Below are 23,225 nucleotides of genomic sequence, written 5' to 3' on the forward strand. Positions count from 1 at the left end.
TTTGGCTTTCTACGTCAAATTCACTCATGCATGTCTTTATGGACCTTGCTTTGTTCACTGGTGCGCAGTCATGTTGGAACAGGAAGGGGCCGTCCCCAAACTGTTCCCACAAAGTCGGGATCATGAAATTGTCCAAAATGTCTTGGTATGCTGATGCCTTAAGAGTTCCCTTCACTGGAACTAAGGGGTCAAGCCCAACCCCTGAAAAGCAACCCCACACCATAACCCCCTTCCACCAAATGATTTGAACCAGTGCACAAAGCAAGGTTCATAAAAACATGGATGAGAGAGTTTGGGGTGGAGGAACTTGACTGGCCTGCACAGAGTCCTGACCTCAGCCCAATAGAACACCTTTGGGATAAATTAGAGTGGAGACTGCGAGCCAGGCCTTCTCGACCAACATCAGTGGCTGACCTCACTAATGCACTTCTGGAAGAATGGTCAAACATTCCCATAGACACACTCCTAAAACTCGTGGACAGCCTTCCCAGAAGAGTTGTAGCTGCAAAGGGTGGGCCAACTCAGTATTGAACCCTATGGACTTAGACTGGGATGCCTTTAAAGTTAATGTGCATGTAAAGGCAGGCGTCCCAATACTTTTGACAATATAGTGTATATATACATTATTTGTATCTGAAGCCTGTACAACAACTAATGATATTAAATCTTTATTTGGAAAGCTTGGATTAATCCTTGTCATCCTGTAGAATTACAGATAGCTTCACTTTACCTTCCCAGCTCAGCCTACAGAAAAGAAGGCTGATTTTATGACATAATCCATACGTAGGAAAGCCTCAGTCAACAAGGGGTCAATGTATTAAAACGTTATATTTAGCAAAGAGAATGACAGAGCTTAACCTCCCTAGAAAGATTTCCAACCTAAAGTTAATGCAATGTAATTAGTTAAACCTTCTTTGTAACTGGTGGGGTGGGTGTCAACTCCTCCCAGGATACATTGCAAAAGTACACTCTTAACAGATTTGCTGGCTAGAGGGGTAGCCACTCACTTCCAAGGTGCACTGTATATGTTTAGTGAATAGGAAGCAGTTGGAAAGTTGGCACTGACCTGTTTCATTTTTGTAAAGCCGATGTCCTACTAGAACACTTGTCCTTTTTGTTGTGATACAAATGCCACCGATGGATTTAGGAAAAGCAAAACTCTTGAGGAATGGGGTAAATGCACTTCATCAAGCCATCCATCCTGTGCATGGTTTAGCCTGGACAGACGGCAAGCAAGTCATCCTGACCACTTTACATTTACAAAATGAAGAACCGGAACTTGGCAGCTCTGTTGTGATTGGCCAGTTTGAACACGTTCATGGCCTGTACTGGGGTCCAGTAACGGATATTCTGGCTCTTCTGGCTGTCCAACACAAAAAACATGTCACTGTTTGGCAGTTGTACTACAATCCACTGGAAAAGAACAAGCTGGTTGTTTCTCAGACATGTGCTTATGGTGAACCTCTACCTATTCTTCCACAAGGTTGTATTTGGCACCCGAATAAGGATATCTTAATTGTTTTAACTAAAAGGGACATTACAGTTCTGTACTCGGTGTGCCATAGTAATAACAACGCTAAGGCAGACATTACAGGATGCAGTGTGATTCGGTGCGCCTGTTGGACTAAAGATGGCAGTCGGGTTGTGGCAGCCATGGATGATTCTCTTTATTCTTACTTATGGAATGATGACAACAAAACATTAAGCCCATGCTCTTTTTGTCCTGTGTTTAACATTGACTCTACGATAGTTGCTATTCAACCCACTGTTGACTACCAAGTTGTGGTAACCGCAGAAATTGCAACAAAAAGTCCTACCAATGTCTCTAAGGAGCTGGATGAATCAAAGGTGCAAATGTCCCTCATGAAACTAGAGGAAGAAATGACAAGAAACAATAGAAGATTGTCTGTTGATTCAGGGAAATCAGAGCCCGCAGACTTTTTGCGGGTCTCTTCATTAATTCCAGCAGATATTTCCCATATCCTTGCTAGGCATCGAAAGTCGGATCCCAGTCCCTTACTTCACATGAAACAAAAGAGCATTTCAGTGGAAAGTAAGCCAGAATTATCCAACCTTGTAATTGTGACCTTTGAGAAGAATGCCACAACCACAAGAAAGGTATCCCTACCAGGTATCTCCACCCCAGATATATTAGTCCTAGACTCCCATTGTGAGAGAGCTGCAGTAGCATCCAACACCTCCAACCTAGTGTTGATCTATCCCATAGCTCCATCATGTATGCCCAACATCCAACAAATCAAGCTGGAAGAGACTGAACGAGCCAAAGGTATATCTTTTCTTACTGATACTCAGTTATTAATTATGGCTGGAAGGCAAAGATCTGGTGATATGGTGTTTCTGCCCATCTCTATCTCTGTTTCTGAAAAATACACGGTCCAGATACTGACAAGGAAAATAATGCCCATTGAATATATACCATCAAGGTTAAATTGTGATCATAATATCAGTGACCATTGCAATACCACAGCTGGCAATAAACAACTTGGTGATGACCACAGCGTGAGCAAAGAGTTCTGGATGCCAAACCATATTGGCAGTAAACCTCTACGCATCAGACGGAAACTGAGAGAAATTGCTCGGGGGACCAGCTGTGATCCAAGCCCAACATCTAGTCTTGATGACTATGATGAAAATAAATCAGTGGTGGAATCCTATAGTCCAGTAACTCTTGAGAATTTTCAGACTGAGCCAACATCCCCAAGGGCTTTGAAGGTCAATATTGGGACAATAAACAAGGCTTTCTGCAAATCTGTGTCTCAGAAGCCTTACAAAAAAGATTCAGAACAAACACAGGACTGTATTGTATCATCTATCAATGTTAATACTGAAGGAATTATGAGCCCTGAACACGAGGCTCAGGAAGTAGAGTCAGATGATTCAAAAAGCTACATTAAAATTTTGCCATACCCATCATCAGAAGATCCTCCTTGTGTATCAGTTACTCTTCAGGTATGCATTGTGTTGTTGTTTTATAATATATCTATATCAGGAAATCTTAAAATTCTGCCTCATGAGTCATTTGAATCTGCAGAATTTTTCACTGTAAACTTATCAGTGGATTTTTAACTAGAGGAATTAAAGTGTAAGTTCACCTTTACCAAAAAAGCACACTCTGCTGTCTCATATGGGTATAGCAGCATAGTGTGCTAAATCTACTCATCAGCCAAGGCTCTGTTTCTGTTTAAAGAATGTAAACCAAACTTGTGTTTAACAGGAGCCTTCTGCAGCCTATGTTGGCTCTGTATTGAGTAGTTTTAGGCACAGAGTAAACCATTGGGGTCATCAGCCCCCCCCCCCCCCCAGAGTGAGTGCAAACTGTGCATGTGTGGCCTAAAAGAACAGGACAGCGCTCCCTCATGTGGCACTAGGCACAGTGATGGCGAACCTTGGCACCCCAGATGTTTTGGAACTACATTTCCCATGATGCTCCACTACATTGCAGAGTGCATGAACATCATGGGAAATGTAGTTCCAAAACATCTGGGGTGCCAAGGTTCACCATCACTGCACTAGGGGATGCTGGTCCCAATGGCTGCTCCACCCCTACAATAACTTGGGACAGAGCTATCACAAATTGCAGAGGGTTTTAGGAAGCTTCTTTTAAAGGCAGTTTTGGGTTACATTCTTTAAACAGAAAGAGAACCCTGGCTGGAAGGTAGGTTTGTCCGCTATGTTTCTATACACATATGACGGCATACAGGCATACCCCACTTTTAAGTACACAATGGGACCAGAGCATGTATGTAAAACGAAAATGTACTTAAAGTGAAGCAATACCTTTTTTCACTTCTCAATGCATGTACTGCATTCCAGTAGTCCATTTACATGCACAACTGATATAAATAATGAATTGATAACTAAAATAAACATAGTAAAAAAGATTATAAATATAGTGGTAAATATATCCTCTGGCTATATGTACAAAGGTATCCCTCCAATATCTATAGAATGTGCAACACAATGCTGATAGAAATGAATAAATGCATTAGCAACTTAACACGTCAAATAAATAAAGTGCTGAGTGAAATAATAGTCCTTAACATTTCAACTGGAAAACCGTGTTGAAGGATTAGTTCATAGAAAAGTGCTGGTGCTGTATTCCAAACAATAGTGAACCCACTCACCAGAACAAATAGAGAGATGGGCATCTAATGATATCCGAGCATATAAAGGCTCTTTCACACGGGCGATCCGATCAGATCCGCCTGTCAGTTTTTTAGGCAGATCTGATCGGATCCTCCATGCAGCTCTATGGGGCAGCGGGTGTCAGCGGAGACACCTCCGCTGACACCCGCTGCCATTCGCATTCGATCCTGTGCTTGAAATCTGGACGGATGGAAACCCTATTTTTCCATCCATTCAGTAATCAGAGCGGAGCGGATCTGATGAAAGCGGACAAGCGGTCCGCTCTCATCCGATCCCCCATAGAGGGCAGCGGGGGCTGAGACACCTCCCTCTCCGCTCTGCAAGCGGAGACGGAGCTGTCATCCGCCTGGCTCAGCGGGGATCGATCCTACGGAGCGGACCGTGTGAAAGAGCCCTAAGGAGGTGATGGATATTCCTGCCGAGTATAGTATGCATGTAATTTAAAAAGAAATCTCCGTAGTGTAGTTAAGCAGGGGGATATTCACATCTTTAGACTTCACTAGCAGCCTCACAACTCCGGGCGGCAGCTCCGCCTTTTCCAGGCTATACTGCGGCTGCGCGGTGCGGGAATGTCCGTACTTGCGAGGCACTTTATGTACACTCTCGGGTATGTCCGTACTCGCGAGTGTACGTAAAGTGAGTGTATGTAAAACGGGGTATGCCTGTAGTGTACTTTTTGGTAAACACTTTACATGTGACTGTGCTTCCAGTAACACACTTCCAGTTGTAGGATGACAACAGCCACTCACCTTTCTGTATCAGGACAACAGAATCAAGATTGAACCACTAAACCTAACTCTTCTCTTGTTTTCCAAAGCATAGAGAGGTGTCATTCTGTAGTCCTCAGAGCTAATAAAGAACAATATACCTGATATTAGTCAGCTGTATGGGCTGTATATGATGGGCTGTGTATGTAATGGAGCGAGTATCGGGAACACTAGGAGTCTGCATTCTGGTCATTAATCCCTGGGCGCATACAGCCCTTAATGTTAGTACCACTCGATGCACCATCTAGCTGTTGCAGCTTTCAGCCTCTCAAAAAGTTTACAGGCAGCGGGTCTGAACAGTATGCCTGTTCCTTTCCAACTTCATGAAAATTCTGCATATTCATAAACACCCAGTATACATTACATGGGGCCTTACAGTGATGAGTGCTGAGCTACTAGTCCTTTAACGTAGTTTATTGATAATAATGTTTTCTCTTTAGAAGTCATCAGATGTAGGAAGAGGTGGCTTCAGACTTGTTCTTTTATGTCACGGAAAACTTCACCTAAGGACTGTGCGGGAGATATTTCACCTCCAGACCATTGAAATGATGTTTGGTAATGATTTTATTTATCTGTATACCCTTCTACCCTATTATATTATCATTTTTATATTATCAATATAGGGCGCAGCACATTTTCTTTAGTTATTTTTTTATATTTTTTATATAAGTTCATAAATTCCATATATAACAAAACAAATTAAATAGCTGAATGCAAAGTAATGAGAAGGAATTGAAGAAGATGTGCTGTAGTCAAAAGTTTATCTAAAGCTTCACTTTGCATAGAGTAGGGGGATTAAAAGCTGATTATTTGTTTGCCAGATTGTTCCTTTTTTTTTTTTTTTTGCCATCTGTGTCTCAGGGCGATTTCCTTTTTATTTTCTGTCTGACAAACTCAGCAGGAAGTGAGAAGATATCCATTTCTTATATGAGCGGAATCTCCTCAAAGACGATTGTCACAAATACACGTGTCCCATCTATTCCTGTTCTGATAGGCAACTCAAAATTTTGGATTTACCCTTATTTTCCCTTATTACCTTTATTCCTGGTGACATTGGTGACCAGGTCAGTTAGAGAAAGCCATTCTCTCTAAAAGGAACACAGATAGCAATGAAAACCTGCCAGTGGTTCTAACTTCTCGCCACTCTATACAAATCTAAAAAAAGCATTTTGCCTTCAGTTATATTTAAAGGCGGTATTAGCATCAAAACCAAAAAAGTTAATATATTTCAGCTTACCAGTCAATAGATGTGGTGGCTGATTTGGTTTTAGTTGTTTAGGCTTTTTTCCCCTCTGTTTTTACCTGGTGATCTAGCCCAGTGGTCTCAGAAAAAGTGGCCCGACGGCCAGATGTGGCCCTTTGCTTGCCTTTATCTGCCCCTTGGGGCACTATTTCCCCAACTGATACCAATGCTGGAGCACCATTCCCTCTACTGATACCATCAATGGGACACTATTCTTCTCATTGATATTAAGAATGGGACACTATTCCTCCTATTAGAACCAATGATGCACACTATTCCTCCAAATTATACCAATGATGGAGCACCATTCCCTCTACTGACACCATCAATGATGCACTATTCTTCTAATTGATTTTAACAATGGTGTACTATTCCTCCTATTAAAACCAATGATGGGGCACTATTTCTCCATCTGATAGCAATGATGGGGCACTAATGCTACTTCTACTAGCCACAGTCTGCCCCCCTAAAGCCTGAAGGGCAGTAAATGAGCCCTTTGTTTAGAACGTTTAGAGACCCCTGATCTAGCCAGTAACATACCTTCTATATTAGAGTACCCCCATTCTGAAAGAAGGAGTTCAGGGGCAGCTTTGGACATCATCATTGTCTTTTTGGGGGGAAGGAAGTGTTAGATGTACTAGCAGATTTAGATAAACTAACAAACTGAGGCTGAAATCCAGCTCATACTTCATAAGCATTTACAGCAAACAGTTCCTTTCATAAAAGATTTTAAATAAATAGATACAAGCTGATCATTATAAGCACCCCCTGTCAGTGGTAAATGGTTTGTCTCAACCCTATAACTGATAAAGCTGCAGGACAGCTTGTTCTGTTGAATAACAGCAGACTAATTCAGGTGGAAATATAGGAAGGAAAGCCTAAAAAGAAAACAACATAGTTGGGAAATTGACCTTATGTTGAGAAGTGCCATCATTCCTTAAATACAATACTGGAAAAAAAGCCCTCTTTTTGTTGGGACTATATTGGCACAAATAGGTAGAAACATATTTTGTCCCAACAAAAAAAAAAAACAAATGCAGCCACCACATCTAAGAATCAGTGATTTTTAACAAAGCCTTTGAACTTTGAAAATGCTTTTCATGGAGTGGGTTCATGTTGGGGGGTAAATTGTCACATCAGCTCAAGTGTCTGCTTTCTCTGCCTTTTTTCATCTTCATCACATCCCATTCTGTCCCGTAGATGTTGGAGGAGCTTTTGCTGTCTGTAGTGGCAGGAGAGAATATACTGTACAATATGAGACTATAATATCACATTAGCAAAAGTATTTGTCTTCATAGCACATCATTTAGCAGGTTCATGTGGAAGTTTAAAGGGATTGGAAAGGAGGAAATTAAGCGCTGTCTAATGCAATGATGGTCAGCTGGCTGCTCCACAGGTCCACATTAGTGACCCTTGTGACAATAAGAAATCCTGTAATAGATCATTTTAAAGATAATCTGTGGTTAAAACAAAGGTGAACCACAGCAGGAGGTAGCTGGAAGCCTAGGCTGCCATCAAATGCTGCAGCAGAAAGTATCCACTCATCACTGCCTGGAACCTTCAGCAGTTGTAGAACTTTCTGGTAGTGGAGACCAAAGCCTAGTACACACAATCAGAAAATCAGACAGAAAATACCGCAAGGGAAGCGATTGTACGATAATCTGACCGTTAGTAGATAGCATTCAAGAGCCGATCACGCCAGTTCGTCCAAAATAATCCGAAGACACAAACACAAACATTTTTCTCGTACCATACCAGTACCAGAACAAGCGATTTTCATTTAATCAGTATAGTTATCGTTCGAAAAAAATCGAAAGAGCAAGACCACACATACTCGGAAACGAAAGAATACAATACAATACAATGCAATACAACACATTACATCACTTTCCGAAGCTGTATTCTGTGGTACAAGAATTTTCTAAAGTTTAGTAACCTCTTCATTTTTGATATGAAACTAGCATGCAATGCAAAAGCATGATCATTCGTCCAATAGTCTCATAGTGTGTAGGAGTATATCTGAAATGGGGTATGGGGATAAAAGAGACCTCAAGCTCCCCAGATCAAGAGGTGCTCAATGGGGTAGGGGAGGGGGGATGGGAATTGTTACTGGATTTTTGGGTACCGGTATCTATTGATTGTAATTCAAATAACATGTAGATAAAAGCAGTCTTTTATTTCATAAAAAAGTTAATACACAGACATACATAATGAAAACACAAAAAACGAGATTGGTATACAATCAAAATTGACTAAGGTTCATTTGACAAAGTATTGAACTGTGGAGAGTAGTCGGGATGTCTCTATGGTTGATTCTCTACATGTTTCGCGGGCTGAGCCGCTTCTTCAGGAGAAACAATAATTAATTAAAAACGATTCTATGGAATAGAACAAAATTGAGTAAGTCACAGCATAATTTGTATAGATATTCACATCAACATCAAGATATGGGAGCCCATGATAAAGTGGGGAGAAATGTCCAAGTTACCTGAGGTCACCATAGGGCAGGATTGGCCAATGGGGGCGGCAGGATCATCACAAAGTCTCGCCGGCGAGTATGGGAGACCTTAATATTATTGTATGAAATAGATATTTAAGAATATAAATTCGATATTACTGTAAGTTATATCAATGCATAGGAAAAAGAGGGGGGGGGGAAGGAGAGGAGACAGAATAGAAAGGGGGAAAGAACCAGGGAAAAAAAAAAAAAAAGGATTTGGTATCTGTGCCTTAAAGACTGCTCATCCCAGGGAGTTTTGCACCCGCTACCTGTTCCCCAGCTTACATATGGTGGAGGCCTGCATCCAACGCTACACAGCAAGAGCAAACGCTGCACAACAGCAAGCAAACTCTTTGCTTCAACAACAGATTGGTGTTATACAGGAAAAAACACAGCAAGCGAACTCTTTGCTTCAACAACAGATTAGTGCTGTACAAAATCAAACCCAGTTGATGTTTGAAAAACTGGCAAGTGCTGCAGAAGCAGACAGAAAGGTGCTGGTTGAGGTGGTGCAGACACTTACACAGGAGCCTGCTGTGAAATCAGAAACAGTTGGAGACCGCTCCTCAATCATCCATGTTGGTCGCTTCCTGTCCAAGATGACTGCTGATGATGACCCAGAGGCCTTTCTGGTTACGTTTGAGAGAACCGCTGAGAGGGAAGGCTGGCCCAAAACCCAGTGGGCAGGATTGATCGCTCCCTTACTTACTGGGGAATCGCAGAAGGCCTATTACGATTTGGAGTCCGTGGATGCAGGAGAGTATGAAAAGGTCAAGCAGGAAATCCTGGCGCGTCTCGGTGTCAACTTGGCCGTTCGAGCCCAGCGGGTCAACAGCTGGTCCTTCCAAGATGAGAGGCCCCCAAGATCACAGATGTTTGACCTAATCCACCTGGCGCGAAAATGGCTACAGCCGGAGTCCTTGTCTGGGCCACAAATAGTGGAGCGTGTAGTCATGGACCGGTTCCTGAGGTCATTACCAACTCCTTTGCAGAAGTGAGTGAGTCAAGGAGACCCCAAGTCGGCAGACAACCTGGTGGAGCTTGTTGAGAGGTACTATGCTGCAGAGAACCTGGTCACCACCCCTACAGCCGCACGGACTTTCCACCCAAAGCCACGGTCTCCCCTGACAACCGGTAAGACTGTTCCAGGGGAAGTGGGTGGTCAGCATGGCAAGGAGACAGGGGGGAGGATTTTTGGTGCCAGAGCTGAAGTTTGGCGTCCCAAACAAGGGAAGCCACTGCCTGTCAACAAACCTAACTGGGGTAACATCAGGTGTTTCCGTTGCCAGGAACTGGGACATGTTGCAGCAAACTGTCTATTGACAGATGAACCCATGCAGTGTGATATGTCTCTGAGAAGGCAGTCTATGTTTGCTGCTGTTTCATGCGCTGCGGCGCCAGGTGTTGGAAAACACATATGCCAAATGACTGTTAATGATAAGCCTATTGCAGCCTTGCTGGACTCGGGAAGTCTAGTGACTTTGGTTAAAGCTGAAAAGGTTGAAAATGTGAATTTAAATGCAAAAAAAGTTGCTGTGATCTGTGTACATGGTGATACTCGGGAGTATCCTATAGCAACTGTTCGCTTTGAAACTGATTTAGGTACGGTGACCCATCCGGTCGGACTTGTGCCCCACTTAGTGCATGAGGCCATCATTGGTAGAGACTTCCCTAAGTTTTGGGAACTGTGGGACCGTCCCGACTCGGTCACAGTAACTGACTCAGTGGTGGAGCCAGAACCCCTGGCCATCACCGACAATGTGGGTTTAAGGGATCCCTCTCAAGGTTCCCCGGATTTTCCTTTCTCTGCTATGGCAGGAGAACTGGAGGAGCCTGAGGAAGTCCCCACAGTCAGTCAAGGTGGACAACCTTCTGCTGACCCTGAGGGTACATTGGAGTTTGCTGATCTTAATGTACACAAGGAAAACTTTGGTACCGAGCAGAGAAAAGACCCTACCCTTGCCAGGGCCTGGGAGAATGTAGTAGTGATTAATGATGTACCTGGCGAACCAGGGGACAGGCCCTGTTTTCCTTTTTTTAGCAGCAATGAGGATTTATTGTATCGTGTATATAAAAAGAACGATTAAATTGTTGAACAGTTGGTGGTCCCTAAGCCTTACAGACGAGTGGTGCTGGAATTGGCTCATGGACACTTACTAGGAGGTCATTTAGGGGTTGAAAAAACCACTGACAGGGTGTTACGCAGGTTTTACTGGCCTGGGATACAGAAAGATATTGACAATTATTGTCAATCTTGTCCTGAATGTCAGATGTCAGCCCCACTACCCCACTTCCGAAGTCCTTTAGTCCCCTTACCCATTATTGAAGTGCCCTTTGAGAGGATCGCCATGGACCTCGTGGGTCCACTCCCCAAGTCTGCCCGGGGTCATCAGCACATTCTTGTGATCATGGATTATGCTACCCGTTACCCCGAGGCAGTTCCCTTACGCACTGCATCCGCTAAGAACATTGCTAAAGAGTTGTTCATGGTGTTCAGTCGCGTTGGGGTCCCTAAGGAGATCCTTACGGACCAGGGCACCCCATTTATGTCACGAATAACTAAAGAATTGTGCAAGTTATTTAAGGTGACCCAGTTGCGAACCTCCGTATACCACCCTCAAACTGATGGCCTTGTATAACGCTTCAATAAAACCTTAAAGAGTATGTTAAAAAAGGTTGTGGACAAGGATGGAAAAAACTGGGACTTCTTGATTCCGTACTTGATGTTCGCCATCAGGGAAGTACCCCAGTCCTCTACGGGATACTCTCCTTTTGAATTGCTTTATGGGAGACACCCTCTGGGACTTTTAGACATAGCCAAGGAAACCTGGGAGGGGGAGCAGACACCCCACAAAAGTGTCATTGAGCACATCGCTCAAATGCAGGACAGGATTGCAGCGATCATGCCTATGGTAAAGGAACACTTACTGCAGGCCCAGGCAGCCCAACAGAGAATATACAACAGGGGAGCCCGACTCCGTATCTTCTCACCTGGTGACAGGGTCCTGGTGTTAGTTCCCACTGTTGAGAGCAAGTTCCTAGCTAAGTGGCAGGGTCCCTTCGAAGTATTGGAAAGAGTTGGGGAGGTCAATTATAAAGTGCATCAACCAGGAAAAAGGAAGCCAGAGCAGATTTACCATATTAATCTGTTAAAGCCCTGGAAGGATAGGCTGGCCTTAACTGCGAGGTCCGTCCCTGTGACATCTAGGGTTGCTGAGTCCCCTCTGGTCCCCGAGGTCACGGTTCCAGACACCCTGTCTTATTCCCAAAAAAAAGAAGCTAGAGAGTTCCTGATAAGGAATAGAGAGAAATTTTCGGAGTTACCTGGTACGACTTCAGCAGTTCAGCATGATATTGTTACTGAACCTGGGGTCCGTGTCAAACTCAAACCGTACCGAATTCCCGAAGCGAGGAGAAAGGACATTAGTGATGAAGTAAAAAGGATGCTGGAGCTAGATGTCATTGAGGAATCCAATAGTGACTGGTCTAGCCCCATCGTTTTAGTCCCAAAACCTGATGGTACTTGGAGATTCTGTAACGACTTCAGAAAACTGAATGCAGTGACAAAGTTTGACACATACCCAATGCCCAGAGTGGACGAACTTATAGACAGACTTGGCAAAGCCCGCTATCTAACTACTTTAGACTTGACCAAAGGATATTGGCAAATACCCCTGACTGGTAGCGCCAAAGAAAAGACTGCGTTTGTTACCCCAGAGGGTTCGTTTCAGTATAAAAAAATGCCTTTTGGGTTGCAAAATGCCCCTGCGACATTTCAGAGGGCCATGGACAGGACCCTAAGACCTCACCGACAGTATGCAGCGGCCTATCTGGACGATATAGTGGTACATAGCACTGACTGGGAGTCTCACTTGCCCCGTGTACAGGCTGTTCTGGATTCCCTCTTCAAGGAAGGTTTTACAGCAAACCCAAAAAAATGTGCCATTGGTTTAGAGGAAGCCAGGTATTTGGGCTACACTATTGGTCGTGGAGTCATTAAACCACAGTTAAACAAAGTAGAAGCCATCCAAGAATGGCCACGTCCTGCAAACAAGAAGCAGGTCAAAGCCTTCCTTGGAATTGCAGGGTACTATAGGAGGTTTATCCCGAATTTTTCAACTCTAGCTGCTCCACTGACCGACCTTACGAAAGGGAAAGAATCAGTAATGGTGAAATGGTCCCCAATAGCAGAAGAGTCTTTCCAAGTCTTAAAGAAAGCTCTTTGTGCACAGCCAGTGTTGTACTCCCCTGATTTCTCCAAGGATTTCTTGGTTCAGACGGATGCGTCTGATGTAGGTATTGGGGCCGTATTGTCACAGGTACACAATGGGGAAGAACACCCTGTGGTGTACCTGAGCAGAAAGCTTAATGAACACGAGAGAAAGTATGCAGTCATTGAAAAGGAATGTTTAGCCATAAAGTGGGCCTTGGACGCACTAAGGTACTATCTATTAGGGCGCCAGTTTGATTTGATAACTGACCATGCTCCTCTGAGAGATTAGTGATCTCTGAGCCATGGTCCAGTTCGGATCTTGGCCCTCTTCACCAGGCCAATTTAATCTCACCTGAGACAAACAGCAGTGCTCTCTCAGCCTGGGAACACAGACAACGTTTTGTCTATGAGAGCGGAAGGTCAGTAAAACTACCTGTGTCTGTCTTTGGAACTTGAAGCTGACAAGCTGTAGGCTTGCTCAGTCGGGTTTAGTTAGGGACTACATTGTGTGTAGTAAGCGCCGGGACACGGCTAGGATTTTGTTTATTATTAGTGTTCCTGTTTGTTTTCCTTAAAGCACTGTACAGCACCTGTTTATAAACTTGTATATAGCACCAATAAACACTGCACTGTTTGTCACTACATCAGAGGATTTGGTATCTGTACCTTAAAGACTGCTCATCCCAGGGAGTTTTGCACCCGCTACCTGTTCCCCAGCTTACACCACATAGAACACTTATTTTAAAAAACGGTCAGTACATATACTGTAAGTCCACATCTAAGCACCGGTTCATACTGCCCCGACTTGTCATGCGACTTTAGAGTTTAAAGTCCCATGACAAGTCGCGCCCCATTAACTGCCATTATCACCACGACTCATTGTTTTTTAGATGATAGTAATTAATTCCTCCTGAAGAAGCGGTCTGTACCAACGAAACATGTAGAGGACCATACATCAAGATGAATTACCTCTTGTGCCCTTAATACCCCCTAGGGACACCATATCACCAGCAAGAACCAATCAGAACAAATGCAGTTTTAACTACGGCTTTATTCATATATATGGAAATTAATCCTGCTTTTTAATGAATTTGTATAAATAAAATGTTATATTTTTTGTAAAAATAATTGTCATTTCCCTTTTTTGCTGAGGGGCAGCCCCGTACTCCCTTTTACCCATTAGCAGCTATGGAACCATTCTAATCAGTGTGACTCAAGTCGCTCCAACTTAGAAAAAGGTTCCTGAACTTCTTTTGGTGCGACTTCAGTACAACTTGCATTGACTTCTGTTGAAGAAGTTGTATGCAAGCCGCTATGAATTTTGCAGAGGGATGTCGTATTTAAACCTGAATGAAAGTCACTGATTTTAAAGTCGCGGCAGTGTGAACCCAGGCTAAAAGTATTAATTGAAACCACTAAACTAAATGTTGACAATTTACATAACGCCATTTCCTCAAACACAATTCGGTCAAAGTGTTTTGCACATTTTCATCCTTCCTCAGGACTGTAGGAGAAAAAGTCAATATAAAGAAAAGATATCCATATATAACTAAATAATAATATAGAACCAACAAGGAGTGCAACATAGCAAGGAACAATAACAAACTGCAATGTAAAACAAAAATGCTGAGTAAAAGTCAGTGTGTGATAAATTCTTGGAATTTAGGATTGGGTTTACAAACTCTTCCAGATCGAGTAACAACTTGTGGGCTTGCAAGTCTGAAACCTCTTGCCTTAAGCCGTCATCATTTTGTGGTTGTGTGTTGCATCCATTTTTGGAAGTGTCAATTGGCATAGCAGCAGATAACTGTGCTTGGGGTCCTGATCATAGGCACATGGGCAGCGGCAGTAACATATGATTCAGGTACCTGTAGGAGGTGACGGCGGTTCCATATATAGGTCTTACCATCAGAATGGACAACATAGCTATTTGGCTGGCAGGCCTTTCCATGAACTGTGGCCAGTTTGTCAAACGCAGGAGTTGTCTCCATCCTTACCACCTGCCCAGGCTCCAGAGGAGAAAGGCGTCTCCTTTAGTTTGATGAAGAGTTAAGGGTTCTCTAATCTGGTGCTGTCGTTGAGCATTGCATGGCGCACATCTGGAAATTTCTCTTTCAATGACAGCGTATATAGTGGGCCAAAACAAGGTTTCACGTGTTCTTCGCTTAGTGGAATGAATACCAGGATGACTTTGATGGAGCTGTGTCACGTAGTATTTCTGGAGAGAGTGTGGGATTACATATCTCTGGCCACGCAGGATTAATCCCTAATCCACTGTCAATTCATCCCTCAAAGAGTGGTCTGATATCATGTGGGATTTCCTCAAAAGAGAAGTATGGGGTGTGGGCTATTTTTCAAAATATATTTACCTAGGTGGATGCAGCATCGGTCCGCCTCTGCAGTGAAAACCGAGCGATCGAACACCACCAATCTCTCAGTTCTCACAGCTCCCAGAGCAGGGAGCTGCTGACTGTTAGTCAGCAGCTCCCTGCTCTGCTCCCTCTTCGCTCATTGGAGTGCTGAGCTGTGCAGGGGTGGGGAATGGCTGGCTCAGGCTCTCAGCGGCTCGCTGAGAGGGTGAGCTAGCTGTCGGTCCAGGCTCCTGATGGATCCAGACTCCATTGTCGTGATGATGCAGTGCCTGGACCGACTTCTGTGATTTGAGTCTGCTCGCTCTCTGCTGAAAACGGGTCACAGGAGTGCAAAACAAATTGCACTCCTGTGATACATAGCAGAAGTATAGCCAAACAAGCTTTGGCTATACTTCTTCTTTAAAGGAGCCAGGCCACCCATTGAGAATGATGTCCATGAGGCACTGACAGGTGGCATCTGCCTGTGTTTCTTGCTTTAGTTCCTGAATCCTTCTGGATGGCAGCACTCCAGAGTTATCAGAAACAGGGAGGTGTGCACGTGAAAGAACATCCGCAAAAAAACAGTTTTCACGGCTTTATAGATTACATTCAGGCGGTAGCGTTGAAGCTTTAACCACTTAAGCCCCGGAGGATTTGGCTGCTAAAGGACCAGGGGTTTTTTTGCGATTTTTTACTGCGTGACTTTAACGGACAATTGCGCGGTCGTGCGACGCTGTACCTAAACGAATTTGACGTCCTTTTTTTCCCACAAACAGAGCTTTCTTTTGGTGGTATTTGATCACCTGTGCGATTTTTTGATCACGCGCTATAAACAAAAAAAGAGCGTAAATTTTGCAAAAATAACAATATTTTTCACATTTTTTTATATGAAATTCCCCAAAAAAAAAAGTAAAAATCAAAATTTTTTAACATTTTTCGGCCAATTTGTTTTATGCTACCTATGTTTGGTAAAAAAAAATCGCAAAAAGCGTATTTTGATTGGTTTGCGCAAAAGTTATCGCGTTTACTAACAAAGAGAAAGATTTTTGTCATTTTTGGTGTTTTTTTTTTTAACGCGTAATGGCGGCGATCTGCGATTTTTTTTTCGGTACTGCGACATTGCGGCGGATAGATCGGACCCTTGACTGACATTTTTGACACTTTTGGGGTTACCAGTGACATTACTGCAGTAATCAGTGCTATACATATGCACTGTTACTGCAAAAATGACACTGGCAGGGAAGGGGTTAACTTTATTGGGAAGGGAGGGGTTAAGTGTGTCCTAGGGGCGTGCTTTCTACTGTGTAGGGACATTCCTATTGGTGTAAAAGCAAAGATCAACCGTTCTACATAGTAGAACGGTCAGATCTTTACTTTTACACAGGGAGAACTGACAGGCAGCTTGTTTACACAAGCTGCTCTGTCTTTCTCCCTTCACAGGAGCGATCGCAGTGTGACTGGCGGACATCGAGTCCGCCGGTCACACGCACTGACTTGCCTGTGAACGAGCCGCGGCGGGCGCGCGCCTCGGCGGGCGCGCGCCCGCCCGCGATAGGCTCGCAAGTCAGTGACAGGCGAGTGACGTACCGATACGTCACTCTGCCTGGCCGGGGCTGACCGCCGCAGTATATAGTCGTGCGGCGGTCGGCAACCGGTTAACATCATTCTCTGGATGCGCGCAGATGCTGTGTGCAGGGTTTTTTTCAGTATGGTTATGAGTGGCTGATGATCCGCCTCCACAGTCACAGGACGGCCATAGATCTAATCATGGAATTTTACACAGGCAAATACTAGTCCCAATAATTCCTTCTCAGTTTGTGCATAGCGTGCTTCAGTCTTAGTGAAGGCTATTGATGCAAAAGGCCACAGGCCTCCCACCTTGAAGACAGACTGCACCAAGACCATGCTGGGAAGCATCAGCAGACAATACCACCGGCTTATGCACATCAAAATACTCTAGGACAAGTGGACTAATTAATTGTGCTTTCAATGTATCAACAGCATGTTGTTCGGTCCAACACCAGTCGGCATTTTGGCGCAGAAGCTGACGAAGTGGACATGTTATTTCACTGTAGTGATAAATGTACTTCAAGAGATAATTGATCATGCCAAGAAACCTTTGCAATCCATGTTTGTCCTCTGGAGCAGGCATTTGATGGATGGCTTTGGTTTTTTCTGGGTCAGGCTTAACACCCTTATCCATGAGAAGACAACAGACACTTACTAGTCCACCACCAGTCGGCATCTTGACGCAGAAGCTGACAGAGTGGAGATGTTATCCATGAGAACTTGTCCAACATATGGCACCTCTGAGACCTAAAGTGACATTTGGTAGTGTTGAGCTGCATATTTATGGCTCTGACGTGGTCTAGTACGCATTTAAGTCGTTTGTCATGTTCCTCAATGGAGGATTCCCAAATCAAGATCTCATCCACGACTATTTCACATGGCTGTCCAGCAATGAGCTGTTCCATACACCTCTGAAAGACTTCACTTCTAGTTGAAATTCCATATGGCATCCTTAAGCATTTGTATTCCCCAAATGGGGTCATAAATGTTGTGAGTAATGATGATTACTCATCCAGAGGGATTTGCCAGAATACACATTTTGCATCTAGAATGCTGAAGACCTTTGCCTGTGGCATATCAGCGATCACTTGCTCTACAGTCTCTAATGGGTGATAATGCCTCAGGGGAGCCTTATTGAGGTGCACAGGATCAATGCATATGTGAACAGTGTCATCTTTCTTAACTACTACTGTCATGGCAGACACCTAAGGGGGTAGCCTCCTGCACTGGTTCAATGATGCCCAGTCTAGTCATCCTTTTCAACTCTTGCAAGACTTTGTCTTTTATAGCCAGTGGAATCTTTCGATGGGCACACACAGTAGGCTGTACCATTTCATCTAAGTGCATGTGATACACGACTGGAAGTTTACCAACAGTGTCAGTTCAAAAATAAGTCCTCATAATCGGTCATCTCAGGAGCCTGTTGTTGTACTGCATGTACTTCTGAACTGAGTTGGATTAGATTTAAGTGCATGCTGCCTGGTAAGCCTAGCAGGCTCTTGACATTTCTATCCACAATGTGGAATAGCAGCTTATCCTCTGATAGATCCAAGGTAGAAGTGCCCAGTGTCTGAATTGTTTGACCGCCATAAGCTTTGGGGTCAATGCTGTGCAATGTGGATAAGGGCATGACATTGCATTTGGCATCAGCGTCAATTTTCAACTTGACATGTTTGTTGCATGCTGTTGAGAGGTTGGTGAATATTTCTCCTTTACTTGCAATTAGATCCACACGTTCACAATGAAAACAATTTTGGTGATCATGACTTTCCACTTCATTAAATCTGTGCACATTTTGTTGTTTAGTGTAATTAGATGGTGTCATCCATGCACCTCTATTTTGAGGCTTGGACCTACAAAAATTTTGCAAAATGATTCCATTTGTTGCACCTTTTGTTAAAAGCCGGACACTTGTTGCGCTCAGTAGCGTGTTTACTGCCACAGTTGCTGCATTGCCTTTTGTTCTGTTGCGCCACAAACACTTCTGCCTCTCTTTTTAGTTCCTTAGTGGCCCTTTCAGAATGTTCAAACAACATACATGTTCTGATGGCTGATTCCAGTGTCAAATCTTTCTCCCTTAACAACTGAGCACGAACTGCATCATTGTAGATACCACATACAATCTTGTCACATATCAGTTCATCTGTTAGTGCACCAAAATCACATTTTTTAGCCAGCAGTCTCAGTGTGGCTACATAGGGTCGTATTCCTTTGGCAGGTTTCGGAGCCATCATGTTAAATGCATGTCTATCTATTATCACATTGCGTTGAGGTAAGCATATCTCATCAAATTTCTTGATTAAGACATCAGAATCTTCTTTGTCCTGATTGTCTTTAAAATGAAATGACTCATATTTATCTAGTACATCTGAACCAGCAAAAGTGAGAAGAGTGTAAGCTTGTGACTTTTTGGATTTGTCTGAGATTCCTACTTTGCTGTACAGTTCCCATTCTCTTTTGAATTTCAGCCAGTTGTTAGCAATTTCGTTATTAAAGATTAGGGGTAGGTGTGTGTGAGTGGTTGTGTTAGTGTGAGTGTTGGGGGTGTATGTGGTCGTGTGTCCTTCTTTGTGCTGGTTGTCTTGTTCCGTTGCTATCTCCCCCCCCCCCCTTATCCATTCTAGGGTGGGGCTCCCTTATGGTGTTCTGCTGGGTGTGCTCCATATCCGCTGCTGACATTCTGGTAAAATTTACACTAAGAGCCCCCCCCCCCTTCCTTCCTCCCCATTCCCTTCCTCGCTTCCCATAAACCTCCCCCCCCCCCCCCCCCCCCACCATTCCACTATTCCATAGAAAACTCCTTCATGAATTCCACGTATACACCTTATAGGACAGGAAAACTGTTAAGGGAGTGAGGAAGTACTTTAGTAGCTGACCTCATTACCACACACCTGCATCTGCCCTCCCCCTCCAGGAGATTGCTCCCGCCCACCTCCTGTAGTTACATGCTTCTTCAATGCAGACATTGTCAGTGTCTTCCTCTGCTAATGGCATGGATTTGTACCTTACCTTCTTCTTACATAGATCATTCATTTGGCAGAGTGTGCAGGAGCTGGGTGATCACATAATGGTCTTTGTGGAGCATAGCTGTAGTAATGAAAACAGGAGAAAAGTGTCCCTGGAAGTCTGTAAAGCTCAACATACACAATACAATCTGTACAATCTCTTTTAGATCTACCATCAACTATGTAGTGCAAGAGCCTGCATTATTGAATACAGAGTGATAAGATAGATAGGAGTGTCCTCTTATTATATAGTCTTGGTAAATCTAAAGGAGATTGTACAGAGATTGTACAATCAGGTTGTATAATGTATGGCCATCTTTATACACCTAATATGAACTAGTCACACTTTCAGTGCCATTAATTCTTAGTGGCACCCCAAACGTGAAAGCAACAATGCATTTTGCTGGATGCAAAAATGCACGATAAATATGGCAAAACACAGGGTAAAAACCGTGCAAACCGCAAAATGCTAAAATGCCCCATGAGCTGCTTTGCGGCATTTATTGACCATAGGGCAGCCCAATTAAATCAATGAGCTGCCCTATGCGTGATGCAGAAAAAATACACCAAGAAACATGCGCTCCAACTACGGTATGTAAATGGGGCCTGATTTTAGTGTTTTAAACGCTTTTACATGCAGAGGAGGGATTTGGGGTCTTATAGACCCCAGATCTCGCCATAAAAAGTACCTGTCACATGCCTATTGTTATCATAAGGATGTTTACATTCCCTGTGACAGTAATAAAAGTGATTAAAAAAAAATAAAGCAACAGTGTAAAAAAAAAAAAAAATGTAAAAATTAATAGCTGAAAAAAAAAAAAAATTTAAAGTGCCCCCGTTCCTCTGTGCTCGCGTGTAAAGGTGAATGCACGCGTCGGTTCTGCACGCACACAAACAGGGTTCATCCCACGCATGTGAAGTATCAACGTGAACGTCAGATCATGGGCAGTAATTATAGCCCGGATTATTTGTCTTGGACTCCGCTTTGATAAGGAGCAGCTGATCGGCTCTCCTCGCCACACACTTTGTGGGGTTAGGAGCACAGAAAAATGGCACTTCCGCATTTACAAGTGACCGGGTGTGATTAGACACAGCTGATCACATAGGTAAAGAGCCACGTCACTGGCTCTTTATCAAAATTGGGGTTGCGCCATGTCCTAGGAACATGGCAGGGCTGCAAAGAGCAGCCGTTCTGTGGTGCCGTCATATGACCTTCTCCCAGAACGAGAGCCGCACCGCTCTGCCGTCATTTGATGGTGGGCGGGCGACAAGTTGTAAAAAAATATAAAATCTTTGGGGATTTTAAGTAATTTTCTAGCAAAAAATACTGATTGCTACATGTAGGAAAAGGCCTGGTTTGAAAGTGAGATTGCTGCAATAATTCTAGTAATCCTCCTATATGTTGCATGTTGTATTATTTCTACAGACACAAAGTGGGTCGTCCTCACAGAAGATGGTGAGGGCTTTGCCCCAGTAATATTCAGACCCAATCAAGAAGTTATGATACGTGAGGCAAAAGATTTCTGTGCATCCTCCTTACCTTCAGCCACTGAATCTTCTGGAGCTACAGAGAAAAAGCAGTGAAGAGAACTTGATTTGATTCTTCAGTTATGTTGTATGCTGCCACTTGCTATGAAGAGACCCTGAAAACATGTGTTGTCCATGGTACTTGAAGAATAGCTCTGTAAATGTTTTAGTCATTACAAAAATGATGTAGTGCTTAATATGCCACAATAAACTGCCTTCCTTTAAAATGTAAATGATGCAGCAGTTATCTATGTCCACATGTGAGGCTTGTCACTGAACAGTTTTGGAGCAGTTAAACATTGCTATGAATGTTTTGGACTATTGTGTGCTTCCAATCTTTTAAAAACGGTTTATAAAAGGCTCTTTTCTGTAGCAGTATGATTGTCTGACTGTGCTCCTGTGCACAAAGCCAGCTCCATAAAGACATGGTTTGGTGCAGAAGAACTCAATGGCCTGCAGAGAGCCCTAAACCCAGCCCTACATCTTTGGGATGAATTGCTTTGCATCCAACATCAATACCTAACCTTACAAATGCTTTTTCTTTTTAACAGAATTGCCAACAAAACCCACAAACACATGCAAAAACACTTGCAAAAAGCTTTCCCAGAAGAGTAGAGGCTATTATTGCCATAAAGGGGAAAGGGAAACGGGGGGGGGGGGGGGGGGCTGTGGGAGGCGAGGTGTAACTCCACATTATTGCTCTTAGTTTTGGGATATGATTTCCAGCAAGATAATATAGGTGTTTTTTTTTTTTTTTTTTTTTATCACAGATAGAGTTTAAAGTGTAACTTCAGTAAAATATTTTTCTTTCAATGATTTTGGAGAGTGTGGATATGGGTTGGAATCCCTGTTGGGTTTTTATTGCTCTATGAGTTCCTGGTATGACCCCCCACTTAGAGCCTCAAATCGAAGCGCTAATTCTTCACCAATATACTGAAAAAAAATGTTGCTGTCTTTTTCCTGTCACAGTGATTTTCCTTAAATTCTTTGGTGACCACCAGCACTTGGACAGGAAGTAAGTGAAAGCCTCTCCAGTGGGCATACAAGCAGCAATAAAAACTCTACAGAACATCTAAACTCTCTCCAAAGCAAAACGCGTTTTACATTATTGTTAGCACTCATCATTACAAGATATGGATTCCATTGTGAAGAGCTAGAGGAGCAAGGGGACAGCACAATAATTAGGATTATGGAGAGGAACTTCAGGCCGGGAGATTCCTCCATCCACGCTATGAATCGTGTATGAGGGAATCAAGTGATTTTTCTCATTCAGCCTTGTGGGAACCTAACATGTATTGTCAGCTTTATCGCCAATCAAGCATCTGTAGACTCCCAATAAGGTGCCAAGCCCCAGGGCGGAATTCCTCAAGTCAGGTGGGGTCATAGCTTGAATGTGATATAAATTCCATCCTGGACTATACCCTAAGCCAGGCATTCTCAAACCATGGCAGAAAAAAAGAAAACCAGCCTACCTGATGTAGAGGACTCCAAAGGAACACCTACCAGGGACCTGTATAACGAGGGCCTAAGGTGGTTATTCTCAACTATATGTGGCAGGTAGCCCCTGAAATATAATCTGACAAGGCAAATTCAAGACAGATTTTGGAGACGCTAGGACAGGCATGCTCAACCCAGCAGGTCAATTGTTGCCTATGGCGTCTTCTGATGTGGCCCACGACCTCAAACCTATGGCAACCCGTACAGCCTCCTTCGGGTGCATGCTGCTCTACAGAATGATTGCTGGTCCTCCATAATTCCCGTGGCTGTCATACACAAGCCACTATTGCAGCCGGCTCCCTGCTCTTCTCTTTCTTTCCTAACACACAAACACGGGGAGAGGAGCCTTTAGCCAAGGGGATTACATCTAGTGGCATCCACACAGG

General features: G+C 43.6%; 1 protein-coding gene across 1 annotated transcript; it reads left to right on the forward strand.

The window, feature by feature from the left end:
• Nucleotides 1-1,128: 1,128 nt before the first annotated feature.
• On the forward strand, nt 1,129-21,865 carry LOC309551500 (WD repeat and coiled-coil-containing protein-like; the record flags this gene model as incomplete). Its single annotated transcript, XM_082252107.1, has 3 exons — nt 1,129-2,970; nt 5,375-5,489; nt 21,242-21,865. The coding sequence occupies 3 exons, from the start codon at nt 1,129-1,131 to the stop codon at nt 21,397-21,399; spliced, it is 2,115 nt and encodes a 704-aa protein (XP_082108233.1). The 3' UTR covers nt 21,400-21,865.
• Nucleotides 21,866-23,225: the final 1,360 nt, after the last annotated feature.

Source organism: Pelophylax lessonae (genome assembly GCF_965119305.1).
Source record: "Pelophylax lessonae genome assembly, chromosome: 3".
NCBI lineage: Eukaryota > Metazoa > Chordata > Amphibia > Anura > Ranidae > Pelophylax > Pelophylax lessonae.